The sequence below is a fragment of the Pituophis catenifer genome, unplaced genomic scaffold, assembly GCF_029215685.1.
Source record: "Pituophis catenifer annectens isolate HBS135680 unplaced genomic scaffold, rPitCat1.0.hap2 SCAF_4, whole genome shotgun sequence".
Taxonomy (NCBI): Eukaryota; Metazoa; Chordata; class Lepidosauria; order Squamata; family Colubridae; genus Pituophis; species Pituophis catenifer.
Window position 1 is genome coordinate 3077636 of NW_027256884.1, and position 23003 is coordinate 3100638.

The 23003-nt window shown below is 45.1% G+C and overlaps 1 protein-coding gene across 1 annotated transcript; it reads right to left on the reverse strand.

The window, feature by feature from the left end:
• Positions 1-609: 609 nt before the first annotated feature.
• Positions 610-18017, reverse strand: RGCC (regulator of cell cycle). The gene is made up of 5 exons (XM_070943205.1): positions 17916-18017; positions 14713-14871; positions 3990-4097; positions 3073-3135; positions 610-2179 (listed from the first exon to the last, which is right to left on the reverse strand). Exons 1-5 carry the CDS (start codon positions 17953-17955, stop codon positions 2172-2174), a joined length of 378 nt encoding a protein of 125 aa, XP_070799306.1. The 5' UTR covers positions 17956-18017; the 3' UTR covers positions 610-2171.
• Between the last annotated feature and the right edge of the window lie 4986 nt (positions 18018-23003).

Here is a 23003-nt window from a genome sequence, read left to right on the forward strand (position 1 = left end):
CGCGGAAGGCGCGCAGCAAACCGGTGGTAAGAATATGTGAAACCCACTGCTAATTATGGGGTCATTAAAAGAGGATGATCAGCGGTGGAAAGTGATGGTGATTTTATCTCCCGGCAGAGAAGACAGTTTCTAACCTTCCAATGGTTAATAAATCCCAATTTTTCTCCAGTCAACCAGCCAAGAACTTCCCAGGAGTTGTAATTTTTCTCTCTTCTACCCAGTGGTGAAATCCAAATTTTTTTACTACCAGTTCTGTGGGCGTGGCTTGGTGGGCGTGGCAGGAGAAGGATACTGCAAAATCCCCATTCCCTCCCCACTCCTGGGAGAAGGATATTGCAAAATCCCCATTCCCTCCCCACTCCTGGGGCCAGCCAGAAGTGGCATTTGCCAGTTCTCTGAACTACTCAAAATTTCCGCTGCCGGTTCTCCAGAACCTGTCAGAACCTGCTGGATTTCACCCCTGCTTCTACCCTACTGGTTGCAACCATGGTCTTAATTTTTTTTGAATTTTCTGGATAAGAAGTGTGATTTTTTTTTTTAAAAAAAAAAAGAAAGAATCTGAGGTTGCTTTGAGTTATTTTGAAGAATTCATTTATTGCACAGCAGGAAATATGTACATCCAATAAAAACATTTGCCCCCTTCAAGCTATTGTAATTACCACTCACAGCTGTCTTTCGTGCTGGACCATAAAAAATAATCAGGAAATAAGTTACTATTGGAAAATGTTTTGAGTTTTCAAGGCTTAGCTTTTATTCAGCATGCTGTTTCTGGACCACGTTTTTGGAGAGGATTATTATTTTTATTTATTTCTTCTTCTTTTTTTGCAAAACTGCTAATATTATTCAAAGAGAAAAGGGAGCTCTTGCTGTGAATGTAATGGTTTAGGCAATAATTGTGGAGACAATTAAGCTTCTGTGGGTATTGTGGTGTCCCTGGAGTAAGCTACAGCAATTATCAGGTAAGGAATCTCATTCCATTACTACATTAATAAACAGAACGAAATTTTCACAAACCTGGCAAGTGCCAAAATCCAGAACTAAAAGGACGGAATAATCTGGCAAAATCTGAAAAACTCTCTTCCTGACTAGCGTTTAGATGGAGACTATTCTAATTAACAGATTAACAGAGTTGGAAGGGACCTTATAGGTCATCTAGTCCAACCCCTCGCCCAAGCAGGAGCCCCTACACCATTTCTGAATTAATTACTATGAGTTTATAGAGGAAAAAGTACAACACAAATACAAAACAGTAAGTAGTTCATAGCCCTTTAAACCGTATCTCTCTTTACCAATCATTTCCTTCTCTCTCTCTTTCAATCAATTAGCCATTTATCTATCTATCTGTCTATTCATCCATCTATCCATCCATCCATCCACCCATCATCTTTTCTTCCAATTAAACATTTATCTGCCTATCCATGTATTCTATCTCCCAATTGTCTTATCATTTTCTCTTTCAATCAGGCATCCATCCACTATAATTTATCATCCATTTATCAATTCCTTCTATTAATCAATCAGCCATCTATCCATTTATTCTGTCATCTATTTCTTTTTCTATCTATCATCTCTCTGTCTATCCTCCCATGGAATTAAACATCCATCCATCCATCTATGCATTCATTTCTCATTTATCTCAATTAATGACCCATCTATTCATTCCATACTACCATCTAGCTACCTATCCTCAATTAATTAGCCTTCATCCATCCATCTTTCATCTGTCTGTCCATCAATTCATCTATGCAAACATCCATCCACCCATCCATCCATCCACCCATCATACATACATACATACATACATACATACATACATACATACATACAATTAATCTCTCTCTCTCCTTATTTATATATATTAAGTTCCAGTTTAGCTTTTATTCGTGTACAAAAATATATTATGAAAACGTTTCAAAGTTAATGATGTAGAATTTCCAATCTTTTCATAAAAGCCCTTTTAAATTAATGTTAAGCTACATTTTTAAAAAATGCTTTTTGAGCACTTGCGTTATTTGATTCTGTCTCTAGAAAAATCACAATTATGACGTGTTAAAAGTATAAGAGGCTGTTGCTGGAAAAACACCGAGACGAGAAGGATTCCTGCGTCTCTCCCATTAGATGGTGGGTTGCAGGAATCTGATCCACTTGAAGGCAGGTCAAAATGAAGTGTTTCACATACCTGTGCAAACATCAGATGGAATAAATATTACTGTTACGTTTATGCAGTATAAATACTCTTTCAAGATGCATTTGCAATGCAATTGGAATGATAGATACAAGTTTTGAACACCGAGTGAAATAAATCAGAGCTAAAGTAACTAACCTGAGACAGGTAGCCCTCAACTTACAGCCATTTCATTTAGTGACCGATCAAAGTTACGACGACAATGGAGAAACCAGACTCACTTACTAATTTACCAGCTGCAGTGATTCACTTAACCACTGTGGCAAAAAAGATGGTAAGATGAGGCAAAACTCACTTAACTGTCTTGCTTAGCAGCAGAGATTTTGGGCTCAGTTATGGTCATACATCGAGGACTACCTGTATTCGGATTCCCAATGGAAGCATCCAGTCAAACATCCTGATGGAATTCATTATTGGAATGTATTTCTATGCAACAACTACAGTAGTATTCAGCCAGCAGATGACAAGTTTGGATCTATGGTATATACTCTATGCTCTTTTGGTCTAAGTAGAGCTTCCTGTTTCCTGTTACAGTTAAACAGCTGAGCAGTAAAGCACATGGTGATGGTGCTCCTTGTTTGCTCTGTGGTGTTCTGTGGTGCTGTATATAAACAGAATTTCTAACACAGTCTTAGTCCTTTTGACCTAAATCAATATATACTGTTTAAATAGGTTCCTGTATTCAGATGCAATGTGTGATACACACCTGTATAAAGCCTAGGCTTTGTGTAGTCACAGCTGCCATCTTGACATTTTTTTGACATTGTCCTGGTGGATTTCCTTTGTGTACAGGGTCATATCTGTTCATTGTTTCCTGGGCAGGAATCTATTGGTGTGTACCTGATCCTTGCCCAGGTATCTACTAGGAATCAAGGTTGATTACTTACTTGCCAAAACTCTATCAAGATCAGCAATAAAGTCTTCTAGTTCTTTGGTGTCTCCAAGTTTTGCTGGGGGGAAAAAAAAGACAATTACAAAACCTATGATGTCTACACAATAGAAATGTTGACTTGATGGTTAGTTTTCTGGTACTCTATTTATTTTTTGGTGATCTTGTAAAATAAAGAATAATGTTTGTGGGGGGCAAAGAGATGGATATATAGATGAAAAAGATGATCAGCAAAACAGATTATCGACTGACTTGTTCCCTTAATTGGTAACACAAGAACCTGACTGCTGTTATTTCTGGAAAATTGCACTTCAATCTTCTGCTGTTTCTGAAAATAACGGCACTGAAAAAATGTGACTTATGACCAGTTTTCACACTTAACAACAAGGGTGGACTGCACAGGTTCAGGAGAACTTCTAGCTAAGATTCTGTGCAGTTCGGAGAACTCCCAAATCCCACTCCTGGCTGGCTCCACCCACCCCACCCTGCCCCTCCCAGGAGTCCCCATGAGGCCCATTTTGGATGCAGGTAAGTGCAGGGCACACGGGGAGGTTCGGAATGGTGGTGAAAACAGGCCTACTGGAAGTTTGGGAAGTCTGGAAACGGGCCCGTTTTCGGCCTCCAGAGGGCCTCCAGAGCCTGGGGAAGCCGTTTTTTGCCCTCCCAGACGCTCAAGAAAAGCCTCCGGAGCCCGGGGAGGGCAAAAACTGCCCCCCCACCATGCTGCAGAAGGCCGACTAGGCCACGCCCACCCAGCAACCAGGCAGAGAACCCCTTGCTAAAAATTTTTAACCCCACCTCTGCTTAACAACCATTGTATCCTCCCCACGATCACGTTCGCTCCGATCGTGATTCTCATTCTGGAGAATTTTTTTTACTTTTTTTTTTTTTAAAAAATGACCCTTCAAACCATACCTTTTCGAGAGGCGATTGTGGGAGAAGAACCAGAAGGACTGGATGGAGTAGAGGAATGTAACTTTTCATCGCTAAAGCTCAGGCTGTGTCCACACAGGGAGTCGGCACCTGGAACAAAGTTGTCGACTTAAGAGTTAGACAGCAAATCTGTAACAAGAGTTAACTAGCCTTATTCGCACCAAAAGAGAGAACCCCCCCCAAGCACACACTTTATAAGACCTTAGTAAGGCCACACTTGGAATATTTGCATCCAGTTTTGGTCGCCACGATGTAAAAAAGATGTTGAGACTCTAGAAAGAGTGCACAGAAGAGCAACAAAGAGGATTGATTGATTGATTGATTGATTGATTGATTGATTGATTTGATTTGATTTCATTTATATGCCACCCTTCTCCGGAGACTCAGGGTGGCTTACAATGCGTTAAGCAATAGCCTTCATCCTTTTGTACATACCTGCTTAGTAGGGCTTTCGGGCCCCCCTAAGCGGTGTTCTTTTTTATACAAAGTCAGCTTATTGCACCCACAATCCGGGTCCTCATTTTACCTCCTTCGGAAGGATGGAAGGCTGAGTCATCCTTGAGCCTGGTGAGATTTGAACTTGCAGTAATTGCAGGCAGCTGGTGCTACTTAACAGCACTTTAGTCTGCTGAGCCACCAAGGATTAGGGGACTGGAGGCTAAAACATAGGAAGAATGGTTGCAGGAATTGGGTATGTCTAGTTTGATGAAAAGAAGGACTAGGGGAGACATGATAGCAGCCTTCCAATATCTCAGGGGCTGCCACAAAGAAGAGGGAGTCAACCTATCCTCCAAAGCACCTGAAGGCAGGACAAGAAGCAATGGGTGGAAACTAGAGAGAGGGAGGGAGATGGAGGGAGGGAGGGAGAGAGAGATGGGGGGGGTAATTGTTCTGTGCATAAATCAGTTAATTAGCACCAGGCTCTCCAAACTTGGCAACTTTAAGACTTATGGACTTCAACTGATAAGAGCCTTGATGGTGCAGTAGACTAAAATGCTGTTAAGTAGCACTTAGCTGCCAGCTGCCTGCAATTACTGCAAGTTCAAATCTCACCAGGCTCAAGGATGACTCAGCCTTCCATCCTTCCGAGGTAGGTAAAATGAGGACCCGGATTGTGGGGGCAATAAGCTGACTTTGTATAAAATAGAACACCGCTTTGGGGGGGGGGGGGCAAAAGCCCTACTAAGCAGGTATATACAAAACTATGAAGGCTATTGCTTAACGCATTGTAAGCCGGAGAAAGGACGGCATATAAATCGAACCAATAAATAACTCCCAGAATTCCCCAGCTGGCATGGCTAGTGGAGGAATTCTGGGAGCTGAAGCTCACAAGCCTTAAAGGTTGCCAACTTTGGAGATTCCCTGATCTATCAGAATCAAATGTTTGAAATTTCTGTGCTTAGCTAGTTCCTGACTTTTATTTCTTCAAGAAACGGTAAAGGGTTTCCTGCCTATGTAGAGGGTTGGACTAGAAGACCTCCAAGGTCCCTCCCAACTCTGTGATTCTATATTCTATCCTATATTCTACGAAGAGGAGACTTGGAGCTGGGTGGTCTCCTGAAGCCCTCAGCAGGTGGCTTAGTAAACCTTAGTAGTAGATATACATATTAAAACCACCAGTTTTAAATATGCGCCGAAGCGTGTAGAGCAGACAATCCTTCGTTCCACTGCTCAAGTGTGTTTGTTTGCTTGTTTGTTTGTTTTGCGATGGTTGGTTTGTTGCTCCCATCCTCCGAGGGCTTTGAACGAGTCTGGTGGGCTTCACCAGAAGTGTCCAAGTTGGAGGCTAGAGAGGCCATTGTGGAGGAAGCTTTAATTTCAGCTCTTGCAAAGTGGACTCGGTGGTTACACGGCCCTTTCCAATTTTCCGACTCTTGTGATTCCAGGCGCTTTGGGGCTGGTGCAAAACCTCCTTAATGACGGGTTTGGAGTAGGAAAAAGGTGGAGGCTTCCCTTGGCAAGTGAAATAATTCATGGTTAGCTCCAGTTATTTCTGTTCCCGAGTTCAGCGAAACCTCAAGCGCTCCGCTTAAATATAGCCCGTGGTTCTAAGCAACACTTAACCGTTGCTACAAAACCACGTTGGAAAAAGCAGAAAGCTAAAGAACAGATACTACTAGAGCCGTGATGGCGAACCTGTGGCACGCAGAGCCATATCGGTGGGCACGCGAGCTCAGCTCTGGTGCACATATGTACACCAGTGAGCTGATTTTTGGGCCTTCTGGGCCCACTGGAAGTTGGCAAACAGGCCGTTTCCAGCCTCCAGAGGGCCTCTGGGGGAGCGGGGCAGGCAGTTTTCACCCTCCCCAGGCTCCTAGAAAGGCTCTGGAGCCTGGGGAGGGTGAAAAACGGGCCTACCGGGCGCACCGTGCCATCACATGCCAAAAGTGGGGGAAGCACGGAGGGGGGGGGGTCGTGCACACATGCATGGGGGCGGGGCTCAGAGAATTATGGGTGTGGGCACGCGCACGCCCGCTCCACCCCACTCCCCCCACTTTTGGCACACGATGGCAAAAAGGTTAGTGCAGGTAAGACCCCAGTCCTGCAATTAGCGGTTCCCACATTAAGCATCTATTGGATGGGACGATAAGTCTTTGGCTCAGAAAATGTGGGTCTTCTCCAGTCATTAGATCCACCTGCACAAGGAACAGGGGAGCGAGAAGGACGGGGCTACTACAGGCAAAAGAGCATTTTGCTCCCGAAAAAAAGCAGAGATAAGTGGTTTATATAAGCAGTTAATTGTCAGCCCTTTGGGGCAGGCCAAATCAGGAACCCGACTTTAGAGTCATGGGGTACCATGAAAGCTTGCCGATTTCAATCAAAATGAAGCAATCTTGAGTTCCTCCTCCCTCCCTTTCTTCTCTGTTCCGTTTTTTCCTTCCTTCCTTTCTCCCTTTCCTTTTCTGTCTTTTGTTCCCTCCCTCCCTCCCTTTCTTTCTTCTCTTTTCTGTCTTTTCCTCCCTCCTTCCCTCCCTCCCTTCCCTTTTCTGTCTTCCTCCTTTCCTTTCTCCCTTCCTTCCATCTCTCTTCTGTCTTTTACTCCCTGTCTCCCTTCCCTATCTCTTTTCCTTCATCCCTCCCTCCCTTTCGTTCCTTCTCTTTTCTCTTTTCCTTCCTCCATTCCCTTTTCTGTCTCTCTCTCTTCTTTCTTTCTTTCTTTCTTTCTTTCTTTCTTTCTTTCTTTCTTTCTTTCTTTCTTTCTTACTTTCTTTCTTTCTTTCTTCCTTCCTTCCTTCCTTCCTTCCTTTCTCCCTTTCTTTCTTCCTTCCTTCCTTCCTTCCTTATTTACTTCCTTACTTAGGGTTAAACTGGTGTTTCCATCCCCACTCTTGAAATATTACTTCTCCATGTTCCTCTACATTAACCAGTTAATTATGTTCTAGCTGTTTTTTCCACTGACTATAGACAAAGCTTTGTGTTAAAAAACAACAACAACAACACCAGGCAGTCATTTGACTGGTTTCCTTTCCTTATTTAACCTAAGCATGAAATCAGAATGTTGGCTGCTGTATTTGGCCCTTTCACAGTCGTTCCGTTGGTCAGTAGGAGAAACTCTCCCGATTCTTTCTCTATCAGTGAAAAGCTGCTGAATTGGGACATTCTTCCCCTGTAGGAGGGCCTGCATTTTTTATCTGTACTAAAATATCCCTAAAGTGATCTGGGAGTGATCTCATTCATTAGTTAAAAGGCAGCTTGTTTTGCACCAAGCGGTTAAGCTGAATAATGGCTCCATGCATCACTTGGGTTCATTCCCTTTATATGGGCCAAAGATGATCCTTTCCTCCTCAATTTACAAAAAGTGGAAGTTCAGAGTCTTCTAGGCTACAGGGACTCCTCCACCCAGGAATGTAAAAGGAGGCATAGTTACCACTCATAACATCAGATAAGATGCTGACATTCTAGAAAGTTGTTGAGACTTTGGAAAGAGTGCAGAGAAGAGCAACAAAGAGGATGAGGGGACTGGAGGCTAAAACATATGGAGAACGGTTGCAGGAACTGGGTATGTCTAGTTTGATGAAAAGAAGGACTGGGGGTGACATGATAGCAGTGTGTTCCAATATCTCAGGGGCTGCCCCAAAGAAGAGGGGGTCAAGCTATCCTCCAAAGCACCTGAGGACAGGACAAGAAGCAATGATTAGGGGCTAAAACATATGATGAACTAGAGTATGTCTAGTTTAATGGTAAGAAGGATTTAGGGCTGACATTTTTTTAAAAAAATTGACTTATATGCCGCCCTTCTCCGGAGACTCAGGGTGGCTTACAATGCGCTAAGCAATAGCCTTCATCCTTTTGTATATTTATACAAAGTCAGCTTATTGCCCCCACAAACTGGGTCCTCATTTCACCTACCTTTGAAAGGATGGAAGGCTGAGTCAACCTTGAGCCTGGCGAGATTCGAACTTACAGTAATTGCAGGCAGCTGGTGTTAAATCACAATGCTATCAGTCTGCTGAGCCACCAGGCCCTGACATGATAGCAGCCTTCCAATATTTGAGGGGGCTGCCACAAAGACGAGGTGGTCAGACTATTTTGCAAAGCACCTGAAGGCCAGACAAGAAACGATGGATGGAAACCCATCAAGGAGAGAAGCAACCTGGAATTAAGGAGAAATTTCCTGATGGCGAGAACAATTAACCAGTGGAACAACTTGCCTCCAGAAGTTGTGAATGCTCCAACAATGGAAGTTTTTAAGGAGAGATTGGACAGCCATTTGTCTGAAGTGGTATAGGGCAGTGATGGCACCGAGTGCCCAAACTGGATGTCAAGTTTCTGAAAGATGCCCTAATTAATTCATGAGCCATGATCCAAACTTCAAAGGAAATATATTCATTTATTAGGAGCACCATTCCGGCAATACTTGGATGCAGTTAGGACTGATCCTACGTAGATTTACGTTCCCCTATGACCCTCTCTCTCCCCTCCTCTCTGGCCATGTCATAAATCACATTCTCCAATTAACCACTTTGGCTGGCTGTGAAACCTAACACCCTCCTTCTGATTGCGGTCAGGAAGAATGTATGGAATTCACTTCAGTTAGGGAAATCAATCAGCTCTATCAGTTCTCCCTCCCATCTGCTCATGGCAACTTGAAAGCTTTGCAAGTTGACACTGGAACTTGCATGCCAGTGTGTATGTGCACGCATGCACACGCCAAAGCCCAAAGACCAGGTGGCCGGCGCCCGTGTACACACGCCGGTAAGCAGAAGAGCAGCTGGTGATGGCATGTGCCCAGAGAGAGGGCCCTGCATGCCACCTCTAGCATGCATGCCATAGGTTCACCATTATGGTTATAGGGCTTGTGCCTGAGCAGGGGGTTGGACCTGGTGGCTCAGCAGACTGATAGCATTGTGATTAACACCAGCTGTCTGTAAGTTCGAATCTCATCAGGCTCAAGGTTGACTCAGCCTTCAACTCTGTTACTCTGTTGTTTCGCATCCAATTTCCCCTGACTCTATTCCTCCACTGCAGCAGTGCTGTTGGTTACTATCCCCTCTCATTCTACTACCGGTAGCAGGGGAAAAGATAATAAGCCACATGCCGGCTGAGGATTTTGCCACCCTATGCGTATGCAATCCAGGAAGGCTGGTGTGAATCTGCAAGCCATCCGTCGGAGGAAATTAAAGGGGAGGATGTGTGTTCTTCCTTCCAATAAAAGTTGTTTACAGACAAAACATCGCCTGAGCAGCCTCCTTCGTTTGCTGCCACAGATGCGTTTTCACCATCCGCCTCCTCCCGGTCTGTTTTCTCCCACACTGACATTTTGCACACACAGACAAAAAAAAAACCCACGTTGCCAAGGAAACCGGGCGATCTCATGAAATTGGTACTACCCATTCAACTCAAGACGTGGGAGGAAAAAGGACACGGATGCCAAGGAAGGGCGAACGGATGCCCAGCTGCAGATCTAACACGGGGATGTTGCAAAATGACCACGAAGGGCAAACCGACATGTTATGATTCTTGTGGAATAAAGAGCCTTTATTCCAAGAGGGGGAAAAAAAATCCCCATTTTTTTCCCCCTCCTCTCAGCTTTCACTACAAAGGTTACCCATTTGTAGGGAAGGGGGTTAAAAAAAGAAGAAGAATGTCTTGCCACTTTTTTTCCATTCTGGAAAGCAAAATTAGGAAAAGAAAGTGAAGCTCAGCAGCCTGGCGCTTACCCGTGTAAGCGATTTGATGCGTTTCTTTTTCGTCCAAATTGATGGGAAAACAAACTATTCTCAGCCCAACGGCCTTCTGCTCCCAGACACCCTGCAATTATTCCGTCTCCAGAGCAGGACTCCTCAATCTGTGGTCTGTGGGCCACCGACGGTCAGCCACGAGAGTGGAAGCAGCCCCTGTCTCTTCACCTAAATCAGTGTTTCTCAACCTTGGTAGCTTGAAGATGGGTGGACTTCAACTCCCAGAATCCCCCAGCCAGCAGCGCTGGCTGGGGGATTCTGGGAGTTGAAGTTCACCCATCTTCAAGCTTCCAAGGTTGAGAAACACTGACCTAAATGGATTATTGGCAGGACCTGATTTGCTCCAGAGATTAGGATTCAAGTAGCAGCCTGAAGTTTTGCAATTCAGAGATCGGATCAGAGCAAAGTGGATCCGTAATCGACAGTGAGTCGATGCTAAGTAGAACTGACGCCTCGCATAAGCCGGCTAAAAAAAAGTGTGTGGAGAAAATACGTGGATAAATATCTAACGTATTAGAGGGCTAGAGATCAATCAATCAATCAGAACAGAGCCGGAAGGGACCTTGGAGGTCTTCCAATCCAGCCCCCTGCTTAAGCCGGAGACTCCGTACCATTCCAGACAAGTGTCTGATTGCCTCTTCTTAAAAGCCTCCAATGATGGAGCAGCCACAACTTCTGGTGGCAAGCAGTTCCACTGATTAATTGTCCTCACTGTTAGGAAGCTTCTCCTTAATTCCAGGTTGCTTCTCTCCTTGATTAGTTTCCATCCATTCTTTCTTGTCTTGCCTTCTGGTGCTTTGGAAAATAAATTGCCCCCCCTTCCTCATTCTGGCAGCCCCTCAGATAATGGAACGACTGCTCTCACATCAGCCCTAATCCAATTTTTCTTAAGGTTAGCCATACCCAATTCTTGCAACAGTTCCTCATTACGTTTTAGTCTCTTAAATCCTCTTCATTGCTCTTCTCTGCACTTTTTCCAAAGTCTCAACATCTTTTTTTGAATGTGCTGACCGAAACTGGATGCAAGTATTCCAGCTATGGCCTTACTAAGGCTTTATAAAGCGGTGCTAATACTCCACGTGATTTTGATTCTATGCCTCTATTTATACAACCAGGGATCTCCTCACAGTCACTCATGCCCTTGTCATCTCATGGTTAGATTATTGCAATGCGCTCTACATGGGGCTACCCTTGAAAAGTGTTCGGAGACTACAGTTGGTCCAGAACGCAGCCACGCGAGCTGTCGTGGGTGCACCTAGATACACCCACATTACACCAATTCTCCGTGAGCTGCACTGGCTCCCTATTGGTCTCCGGTCACAATTCAAGGTGTTGGTTATTACTTTTAAAGCCCTACATGGCTCAGGGCCAGGCTATCTTCGAGACTATCTTCTACCGCATAGCTCCCAGCGACCAGAAAAATCCCACAGAGTTGGTCTCCTCCGGGTCCCGTCAGCTAAACAATGCCGGCTGGTGGGCCCACAGGGGAGGGCCTTCTCTGTGGCTGCCCCAGCTCTCTGGAACCAGTTACCTCCTGAGGTCAGAACGGTTTGCCCGAACCGGTAGCAGAAATTGCCAGTGGGTGGCCCACCCGCCCACCTGCCCCAGCTCTATGCCATCCTATTTAGGCACATTTTTGAGGCCGGGCGCATGCATGAAAGGCGCGCGCGAGTAAAACACATGCACGGAAGGCTGGTGCGAGCATGAACCGGTAGTAACATAATGTGAAACCCACTGCTGACGAAAACCATTTATAATTTTAAAAGTCCCTCATAGAACGATGAAGTTGATTAAAGCTAGAAAACTCAGGCAGTCACTCAACAAATCCATCCTTCTGAAGGACACCAGATTTCATGGCTTAGGTCAGTGATGGCTAACCTTTTTGCCATGCTGTGCCAAAAGCTGGGGGGGGAACGTGGAGGGGTCTCGCGTGTGCGTACCCACACCAGTGGTGGGTTGCCCCCGGTTTGCACCGATTCTATAGAACCGATAGTAAAACCGGTGGGAGGCTCCACCCACCAACCCCAACGTCATCAAAATGCGCAGAAGAGCGCACGGCCCCGCTGTGAACCGATAGTAAAGGTAAGTAGAACCCACCCCTGACCCACACCCATAATTCAATGCCCCCCACGAATGCGTGTGCGACCCCCGCGCATGCACGAGTGACACCCCCCCCGTGCTCCCCTTGCTTTTGGTGGACAACGGCAAAAAGGTTACTGGTGGGCCCTGTAGGCCCGTTTTTTCGCCCTCCTCAGGCTCCAGAGGCTTTCTTGGAGCCTGGGGAGGGCAAAAAAACGGCCTCCCCCACCCTCCCGGAGACCCTCCGGAGGCTAGAAATGAAAATCGGCTGGCCCATGCACACATACATGCTGGAGCTGAGCTAGGGCAACGCTTGTGTGCCCACAGATATCGCTCTGCGTGCTACCTGAGGCACGTGTGCCATAGGTTCGCCATTGTTAAGGATATTGTTGTTGTGTTACCAACCAGCAGAGTGTAGAGCACAGAGAAACATTGCTGAGAGCAATGAATAAGAGATGTGCAAACTGGTTTATCAAGAGTTTACTTTATAGTGAAAAAACAATCTCATAGTCTTTTAAATCAAATCCAAGTCTTTGCCAGTAAAATCAGTCCAGCGATACAAAAACTCTTCTTACCACACAAACAGTAGTTGGTTAGAATAACAAACTCACTCTGGTTCACAAACCACGATGGTGGCAGATCCATCCAACCAATGATAGCACAATGATAGCAACTCCACACACAATGGTAGCTTATCATCAACTGAATACTTTACAGTACCTTTCTTAAATATGTTTACAACTAGTGATTATCTAATTACAGCATGACTCAGCATTACAATGAATCAGCAGTAAAACTTTAAAGTCACACAATACATATTCATATTAAAGTTACAGAACACATATATTGCCTGGACAACATGTTAGGCTCAAACCATATCCTAACAGCCATCACGGGCTTAGGTCATAAAATCAGCAGGAGAAATATTCTCCCCGTCAGCACCCTGGGCAGCATTTATGCAACACACAAAGCTGGCAGGTAGAAGCTATTTTTAAAAAGAAAAACATTCCTTTTCTGACATCAAGCTGTACAAACAATCAACCTGATCAAGACCATCGGTGGTAGCCTCAGGGGGGGGGTGGGGTGAGGGGGGGGGGAAATGTCTTAGCCAAACTCTTAGCGTTGCTGAAACAGCCATCATGCCCCCAAACTAGGTTCAAATTGCAGATCTGTCCTGACCAAGTTACAATCACAAAAATGAGCGTTCGGATTAAAGGGCGAGCGGGTGGAGGAGAAAGAGAGATTAAAAAGGTGGAAATCGAACAAGCGGAGGCAGAGTGAATAGCAAATAAGTGAATAAAAGTTAGCAAAGAAATAGAGGCAAGGGGAAGGCAGCCAACTAGCCAAGATAGCGTTTAGCCCCCTATCAAAACACAGGTAGTCCTCAACTTATGACCACAACTGAGGCCAACATTTCTGTTGCTAAGTGAAACAGTTGTTCAGTCAATTTTGCCCCGTGTTGTCACCTTTTTTTGCCACCGTTGTTAAGTGAATCACTGCAGTTGTTGAGTCAGCTGCACGGCTGTTAAGTGAATCACTGCAGTTGATAAGTTAGTAACCTGGTTGTTAAGTGAATCTGGCTCCCCACCCAGCCCCACCCTCCTTGACTTTGCTTGTCAGAAGGTTGCAAAAGCTGATCACGTGATCCCGGGAACAATGCAACCGTCATAAGTACATGCCAATTGCCAAGCATTTGAATTTTAATCATGTGACTCTGGGGAGGCTGCAAAGGACGTCACTGAGAAAAACAGTTGGGAGTCTCTTTTTTCAGTCCTGTTGTAACTTTGAAAGGTCACTAAATGAGCTGTTGCAAGCTGAGGAACTGCCTAAATAATCAAATTATCTCTTTCTAGCATTTCAGCTGCAGAATATAAATGTGCGCAGTCAGTGGCAACCACGGGAAAGAGTTTTCTTTTTTTAAGAAAAGCAAAGCCCACCCCTTTTTATGGGTGGGGCAATTTATGTTTATAAGGGGGCGGGCCCTTCATTCATAGGACTGAGGCCACCATCTTTTTTTTCTCTCTAATCCCCTCCTGTCCAATAATCATTTCCTTTTAACGACCCCATAATCCCTTGAGGGGTGGAGCCTGGGCAACTAAATGGAGCTGAGTGTTTTACTGGCCAGATGCTCTTCCTGTTGCCGATGAGGAGTTATATTCAGCAGATATATTCTCATCGTGCCCAGAAAGAGAGAAATATCTGCCTCTACCTAGGATCGAACTCACAGCCTCCTGATTGTGAGGCGAGAACTCCACCTCTAGGCCACCGCACACACACCCTGTCCAATAACGCACTACTATAATAGATTCTAACCGCAGTCGTAATTCGAGCACTACCTGCTCCGGAGATTATTTTTGATGCTTGTTTTTTGCCGATGAAGCCAGTGTAAGATGTAGTTGTGCCGCGAAAAGAGAAAGACAGAAAAGAAGATGGAGCCTTCTTACTCTCAGAGTCACTGATGCTGGTGCTGCTCCGTCTCTTCATCTTCTCCAGATGTTCCTCATATTGGAAGTGCCTCTCCTTTATGGGAGAAGAGAAGTCCTCTATCACCGCATCAAACTCGCACAGGACGTCCGCCAGTTCTCCACTGTCTTCTAACAAATCTGCCAAACCAGAACGCAGAAGCATTTTCATCCTATCGCTTGCCTACAGCTGAGATAATAACAGAATAACAGACCTTGGAAGGGACCTTGAAGATCTTCTAGTCCAACCCTTGCTCAAGCAGGAAATCCTATACTGTTTCAGACCAATGGTTCTCCAATCACTTCTTAAAAGCTTCCAGTGATGGAGCACCCAGAACTTCTGAAGGCAAGCCATTCCATTGGTTAAGGTGGAAATTTCTCCTCAGTTCTAGGTTGGTTCTCTCCTTGATTATCTTCCATCCATGGCTTCTTGTCCTCCTTTGCAGAATAGGTGGGCTCCACGTTGAACATCTCTATCTCCCCTAAGGTCCTCCAGGACTAAGAGAAACAGCCTTCCAAGCAAAAGACATCTTCCTTGTTTAATATGGGAGGACAGTCCTCCATGTATGGTGGCCAAGACTGAGGAAGAATCTGGTCACACTTTTTCAAAAAGGGAAAGAAGATCATGGTAGAGCTTTCTTTGCCAAACCCATGTTACTATTCTCCTACGGGAGCCAGAAGATGGACTTTTTGTGTTTGGTTATGCACGGTTTCAAGGAGAACCACTAGGTTACTTCAACCTGGGGTTCCTCTCCAGGAGAAATGGCTCAGGTGACATCATCTGAAACCATGGGTGCTCCATCACGTGACGTTTTTAAGAAGAGTCTAGAGTCTGAAGTTGTATAGGTTCTCCTGCTTGAGCAGGGGGCTGGACTAGAAGACCCCCAAGGTCCCTTCCAGCTCTATTCTACTCTAACGTCTTGAGCAGTCTTCCAATATCTGATGGGCTCCTACAAAGAGGACGGGGTCAACCTATTTTCCAAAGCACCGGAAGGCAAGACAAGAAAAAAATGGATGGAAACTAATTATGATATCTGTAGAGTGTGATCTCAGCTGGGGCTTCATGGTGGCTGGTTTTAGGTCAGTGTGACCAGTTGGTTCATCTTGAGGTGCAGGTGAACTGCAAATCCCAAAATGGAGCCATTCTCCATCATCACAAGTTCTTCCCTCATCCTCCAATGCTCAGTTCCTCTACATACAGTGAATTATTCTGCTTGTTACATACGACCCTCAAAAGTGGTTTAGAGTGCAGAAAAGATGGATCCAAAGAAGACCATCATCAGTGAAGGGCAGATGCATCACTTTGAAGACCAAACCCATCCTTGTTCTGGCTTCAGGTGAGCCAGTTCTACATCTAGGGTGGAGGGTCTCGCTTGGAGCATTGAAATACCTGAAGGAAATTTTTAAGTAGTTGTAATTTTCTTCCTTCTGCTGGCTCCAGGTTTGTCCCTGGTCTGGGAGGCAACTGGACCACTGGAGATGACTCCCACCCTCCTCACCTTGAGAAGATGGGCCCATTTTTCAAGACTCGTTTCCCAACCAGTCTTCCCATCCACTGATGGATGCTTCCTCCCATTAGATCCTGGCTTTGTCCTCCATGGCTGTATGTTCACACCAGCCGAACACCTGAGGCCTCCTGTTTGCTTCTGCAGAAGCCTGCTCAGATGCAACTAGAAGGTCTTCAGATGTTTATGTAGATTCTCAAGTCATCCAGGTCATGGTTGTCCCAAAAGAGCTTTTTCCAGAGGCAGCTGGACTTTCTTTGTTTTTCTTTGAAGACATTTTGCTTCTCATCCAAGAAGCTTCTTCAGAAGCTTCAGAGCTTCTCTAGAACAGAAGAAGCTTCTTGGATGAGAAGTGAAACATTTTCAAAGGGATGTCTATGGAGATTCTCAAGTCATCCAGGTCATGGTTGTCCCAAAATAACTTTTTCAAGAGGCAGCTCTTGTTTTTCTTTGATGATGTTTTGCTTCTCATCCAACAAGCTCATCTGAAGAGCTGAAGAAGCTTCTGGGAGCCAGAATAAGGATGAGTCTGGTCTACAAAGTGATGTATCTGCCCTTCAGTGTTGATGGTCTTCTTTGGATCAATCTCTTTTGAACTCTAAACGATTTCTGAAGGGTGTGTCAAGCAGAATAATTTGCTGTCTGCAGAGGAACTTGCATCTCATCTTCTCCTCAAGGACAAATTCCTTGTGTGTCCAATCACACTTGACCAATAAAGAATTCTATTCTATTCTATTCTATTCTATTCTATTCTATTCTATTCTATTCTATTCTATTCTATTCTATTCTATTCTGAACCAAGAAGCTTCTTCAGCTCTTCAGAAGATCTTCTTGGATGAGAAGCGAAACGCCTTCAAAGAAAAACCAGGAAAGTCCACTTTGCCTCTTGAAAAAGGAGATCTTCAGAATAGATCTTCAGAGTTGGAAGGGGCCTTGGAGATCTTCTAGTCCACCTCCCTGCTGTCCCATTGCTCAGGAGACCCTGTGCCATTTCAGGCAAAGGGTTGTCCAATCTCTTCGTTAAAAATTTTCAACGTTGGAGCTCCCACAACTTCTGGAGTTGCAACTCTTGCTCTCAGGTATTCAGGGTGGACTACACAGCCGTGGAGACCAAAGCCAAGATCTAAGGTGAGGTAGCACCTTCCGACTGAGCCTACAAAAGGAAGACTTGGGACGATAAGTCAACCCTTTGGCGAGTGGGCAGTTCAAGGCATTGAGTGAACCCCAAAAGAAGACCTCTCCAGTCTCCAGGTGAAGCACCTTGGGTGAAAGCCCCCCCCCCCAACAGCACCCCTTCACACCACCCACTGAATGGCTGGGAGAGCTTGAACTGGCTTCTCTGCAGCCCTGAACCTGGGTCAATGATGAAGGATCTGCGTTCACGTGTTGAGTCTGCAGCCCGCTCCGGATCCTTAATTCGCGTATCGTGCGAATGCAACCTAAAGACAGATTTAGAGGCAAGGGTCTCCTGGGGGTCTTCCTCCCTGGTCTTCCTCCCCCGGCCACTCCTTTGTCTCCAGCGAGGGGACAAGCAAAGTGGGGAGAAGTCCGGGGGTCCCGTACTAGAGAGAGAGAGATTCTACTGGGCGGAATCGCCAACCCCGCGCCCCCGAGCGTCTTCTCGTCTTGCACGGGGGCAGCAGCGGGACCCTCCTAGTCCCGCGGAATCCCCCGACTCACCTTGGCCTCCGGGGGTCTTCTGCGCTTTGAAAGGCTTCATGGCATCGGCGGCCGAGCTGGAGAGCCGGGCAGAAGGCGAGAGCGCTGCGCCGCTGCCTTTGGCTGCTGTCACCGCCTAGAAAGAGGAGGAGGAAGAGGAGAGGAGGAGGAGGTAAAAGAAGAGGAGGAGGGGAGGAGGAGAAAAAAGAAAGGAGGAGGAGGAAAAAGGAAAGGAGGAAAAAGAAAGGAGGAGGAAAAAAGAAAGAAGGAAAAAAGAAAGGAGGAGGAGGAAAAGGTAAAAGAAGGGGAGGAGGGGAGGAGGAGAAAGGGAGAAGGAGGAAAAAGAAGAAAAAGAAGAGGAGGAGGAGGGAGGAGGAGAGGAGGAGGAGGAAAAGGTAAAAGAAGAGGAGGAGGGGAGAAGGAGAAGGGGAGGAGGAGGAAAAAGAAAGGAGAAGGAAAAAAGAAAGGAGGGAGAAAAAGGTAAAAGAAGAGGAGAAGGAGGAGAAGGGGAGGAGGAGGAAAAAGAAGAAGAAAAAGAAGGAGGGAAGAGGAGAGGAGGAAGAGGAAAAAAGAAAGGAGGAGGAGGAAAAGGTAAAAGAAGAGGAGGAGGGGAGGAGGAGGAAAAAGAAAGGAGAAGGGAAAAAGAAAGGAGGGGAGAAAAAGGTAAAAGAAGAGCAGGAGGGGAGGAGGAGAAGGGGAGGAGGAGGAAAAAGAAGAAAAAAAAGGAGGGAGGAGGAGAGGAGGAAGAGGAAAAAAGAAAGAAGGAGAAGGAAAAGGTAAAAGAAGAGGAGGAGGGGAGGAGGAGAAGGGGAGGAGGAGGAAAAAAGGAGGAAAAAGAAAGGAGGAGGAAAAAAGAAAGGACGAGGAGGAGGAAGGCTGGAATGTCCTCTCACCCTACCTCTCCTCCGTCTAAGCGAGCCTTTCTCCTAGGATACCACTGGTGCTAAATGGGCATCTCCACAACCAGTCGCAAGGTTTGCAAGGTTTTCGCACAATCTTCAGGGCTTGGAGAAGGGGAGGGGGGAGGGAGGGAGGAGGGAGAGGAGGAGCTTGGAGGGTTCAGCCTTTTGTGTGTGAACCCTGAAATCCTCATCCTGGGAATGCAGCCCCCCCCCAACAGAAACTCCCTTCTTCAGCGGCTCCACGCATCGAGAAGTGCACCCAGCAACAACGCTGGAGGAACAAGGCTGCCCATTAGGATTAGCTGATGGGTCAATGTGGGTTGTATGAACCTTGAAAGAGGGTCAACTCCACAAACAAGTTAAATACTTTGGGTGAAGGGAGAAACCTTCTCCTATAATGTCCGTTCTCCATCATCCAGGTTGTGGTTTTTCCAAAAGTCCTTTTTCCAAAAGGCAACTGGATGGACTTCTTCTTTTTTTCTTTGAAAATGTTTCACTTCTCATCCAAGGAACTTCTCCAGTTCCTCACGTCTTCTCCAGAACTGAAGAAGCTTCTCAGGTGAGAAGCAAAACCTTTTCAAGGGAAAAAAAACCCCCAAGAAAGTCCAGTTGACTTTTGGATCAAAGCACCTTTGAGACTTCTTCTATATGATCCCTTGTAGCACTCTTGAGGAATTCTAATTTAAAGTTTAATGAAATGGGACTAAGATAGAAGCTCCAATGGGTCCTTCAGCTCATCAGGATTGGTCCTTTTGAGGACGGCACTCAGAAGAAACATTTTCCCAGGGGTTTCCTCCTAGCAGCCCCCTACATGCTCTTGCCTTTATCCATGATCAGAGTTCCTCCATGTCCTGTAACATCCAGTTCTGGTCAGAACCGATAAAGTCAGCTTCGGAGTCACGGAAGAGTGGAGAAATCTCTCCAAGAATTGTTTAAGTGTCTCTTTATCTAATCCAATTGCTAAAAAAAAACAAACAGACAAGGCAAAGAGTGTGTTTGGTTAGATCCTCAACTGTTGGCCAACACCTTCCAACAAGAGGCATTTGACTTTATCAAGAGCCTGGGGCATCTGCAATTCAATGGAAGTGAAACCTCCAGAATTAATAGCGTAATAGAATAGAGTAGAATTCTTTATTGGCCAAGTGTGATTGGACACAGAAGGAATTTGTCTTTGGTGCATATGCTCTCAGTGTACATAAGGAGAATAAAATACATTCATCGAGAATAAAAAGATACAACACTTAGTGATAGTCAAGGTTACTAATAAGCTATCAAATCATACTGGGAAACATATAAAAACAATATAAATTGAAAGATACAAGCAACATGGTTATAGTAATAAGTGGGAAGAGATAGATACTAGAAAGGAAGAGAAGAATAATAGTAATGCAGCCTTAGTGAATAGTTTGACAGTGTTGTGAGAATTATTTGTTTTTCAGGAAAAAACTGTCCTTGTGTCTAGTTGTTCTGGTGTGCAGTGCTCTATAGCGTCGTTTTGAGGATAGGAATTGAAACAGTTTGTGTCCAGGATGCGAGGACTCTGTAAATATTTTCACAGCCCTCTTTTTGACTCGTGCAGTAGACAGATCCTCAACGGAAGGCAGCTTGGTAGCATTATTAAATTATTAAATTACAGGAAGGTCAAGTTGTAATTTATTGCCAACGTAATTTATTTTCTACTTTTTCCTCCCTCCTTTCCCTGCAGGGGAAGTTTTAGTTATTGCTCCGTTCGGCTCATGCAAAACTGTAATCAGCGTCTCCCAAAAACCAGAGTCTCCAAAAAAAAACCAAAAAACAACCCCAGAAAAGTTGTTTCCGTTTCAAAGAAGCAACTGCAGCCAAACTGCAAGTCAAGCAAGAAAGATTATTCTTTCTAGTCCAACCTCCTGCTTAGGCAGGAAACCGTATACCACTTCAGACAAATGGTTGTCCAACCTCTTCTTAAAAGCTTCCAGTGTTGGAGCATTTACAACTTCTGGTGGCAAGCAGTTCCACTGGTTAATTGTCCTCACTGTTAGGAAATCTGTCCTTAGTTCTAGGTTGCTTCTCTCCTTGATTAGTTTCCATCCGTTGCTTCTTGTCCTGCCCTCAGGTGCTTTGGAGAATAGCTTGACTCCCTCTTCTTTGGGGCAGACCCTGAGATATTGGAAGACTGCTATCATGTCACCCCTAATCCTTCTTTTCATCAAACTAGACATACCCAGTTCCTGCAACCATTATAGCTCCAGGGAAAGCATCCCCACCCGTAAGTAAGAATTTCTTCCTGTCCATCTATTTCTCCTTGCACAAACTTAACAGCTCCCTGGCCCTGAGCAGGTAACTGGGGAAAGCTCAGGTAAACAAAACCCTCTGCCTAAATTGTGCAAATCCCCCTCCCTGACCCAGCTAAGGGGGTGACGCATCCGTCCTTGAGTGGGATAAAACTAGGCAGTGATACAAAATTTTTGCTGCCACCTTATCTTGGTATTGTGGTCTGCGGGAACGGCCTTGGGAGGCCGAAGGGAGAGATTGTAACTTACCGTAGAACGTCCTGTGCAAACTACTATCTCAGGCTCCACAAGAAGGGGGGAGAGCAAGGGGGGGGTGCTTTCACAAAGGATCTTCCCTAGTTTTTCTGGAGAGTAACGAAAGAAAAAGTGAGGAGGAGAAAGGCAGGAAGTCTCGCAACGTTCTGTCAATGCAACGTTGCAACAAAGATCGAGGGAGTTTTCTGGTTGTGCTTCTTGACTTGACAACTTTGGAGGGTTAACTGCTTGGTGGACAGGCGTTGTCTCTCCTTCCACTTTTTATAATGTGCAGGAAGCATTAAAAATAGGGATGGATTGGATGGCTTCTCCAGTTTCCTTTACCCTTTCCTCTTCTTTTCCCTTTTGCCTACTCTTCCCCTCCATCTTTCTTTGTCTTTCTCCTTCCCATTCCCATTGCTCTTCCTTTCTCCTCTTCCTTCTCTCCTCTTCCCTCTTCCCTTTGACCTTCTCTTCCTTCCCCCTTCTTCTTTCCTTCTACTTTCTTCCTTTTCCTTTCCCCTTTTCCTTCCCCTTTCTTTCTCCTTCCTTTTCTTCTTCCCTTCTCTCCTCCCTTTCTCCTTCTTTTCCCTCTTCCTTTCCTCTTTTCCTTCCCTTAGCCTCCCTTCCCTCTTCCTTTCCCTTTCACCATCCTATCCCTCTTCCTTTCTCCTCTTCCTTCTCTTTCCTTTCTTTCTCTTCTTCCCTTCTCTTCCGTCTTCCTTTCCCTTTCTCCTTCCCATCTCTCTTCCTTTCTCTTTTTCCTTCCCTTCCCTTTCCTTTCTTTCTCTTCCCTCTTCCTTCCCTTCCCTTCTCTTCCTTCCTCCTTTCCTTTCCCTTCCCAATCCTCTTCCTTTCTCCTTTTCCTTCTCTTCTCCTCTCTTCCCTTTCTGAGCACTTAAGTAAGGTGGACTCTTATGTATCTTTCTAGTTTTTTCACATCAAAGTTCATAACTTTCACACAAAAAGTCATCTACCAGGTACTGGTCTACTTTTTCATGTAGAGCTTCACCATTTTCACCTAGAACTTCACGTAATGTGTCCCATTCTACTTTCCCACAGAGAACGATATATCCACGTTGTGAGTAGAACTATCTCAAATGTACCTTTACTGAAGACAGAGGTAGAATAATGGTTATTTTGCAAATATTCCTTCCCCTACCACAAAGTCAATTTGGAGGATCTAATTATGCTTGATGGGATTACAAATTATATTTTTAGTTGAGGGGTCCTTGGTGCTCTCTGAGCTTCTTTTCTTGCAGACGTTTCATTTTCCAAACCAGGTAACATATATATGTTAGTTGTTGGAGAGATTTTCCAACCGAAGAGGTCATGTTCCCTCTAGTGGAGAAATAGAGCAGATGAAGACAATATCTCCAGAAGAAGGCTTGCAATGACACCACTTCAATCCTTCAGTATTCCTTACATTTCAGCCCTGGACGATTCCCTTCTTTGAACCTTTGAGGCCTATCTGACATCTAAAAGGTCTCCTGTTATAAATGGGCCACCTTTAGATGTCCCAGTGGAGGTGAGGCATTAGTTATCCACCAAATCTTTATGATGGTCATAGAGCCAGCATAACGAAGGTGGGATACAAGGAAATAATTTTTTTTAAAAAGCTAAAACAAAAGTTACACAAAATTAACATGTCAAAAATACACTTTAAAAAAACCCCATATCTATCTCTATCATCTGTCTATCCA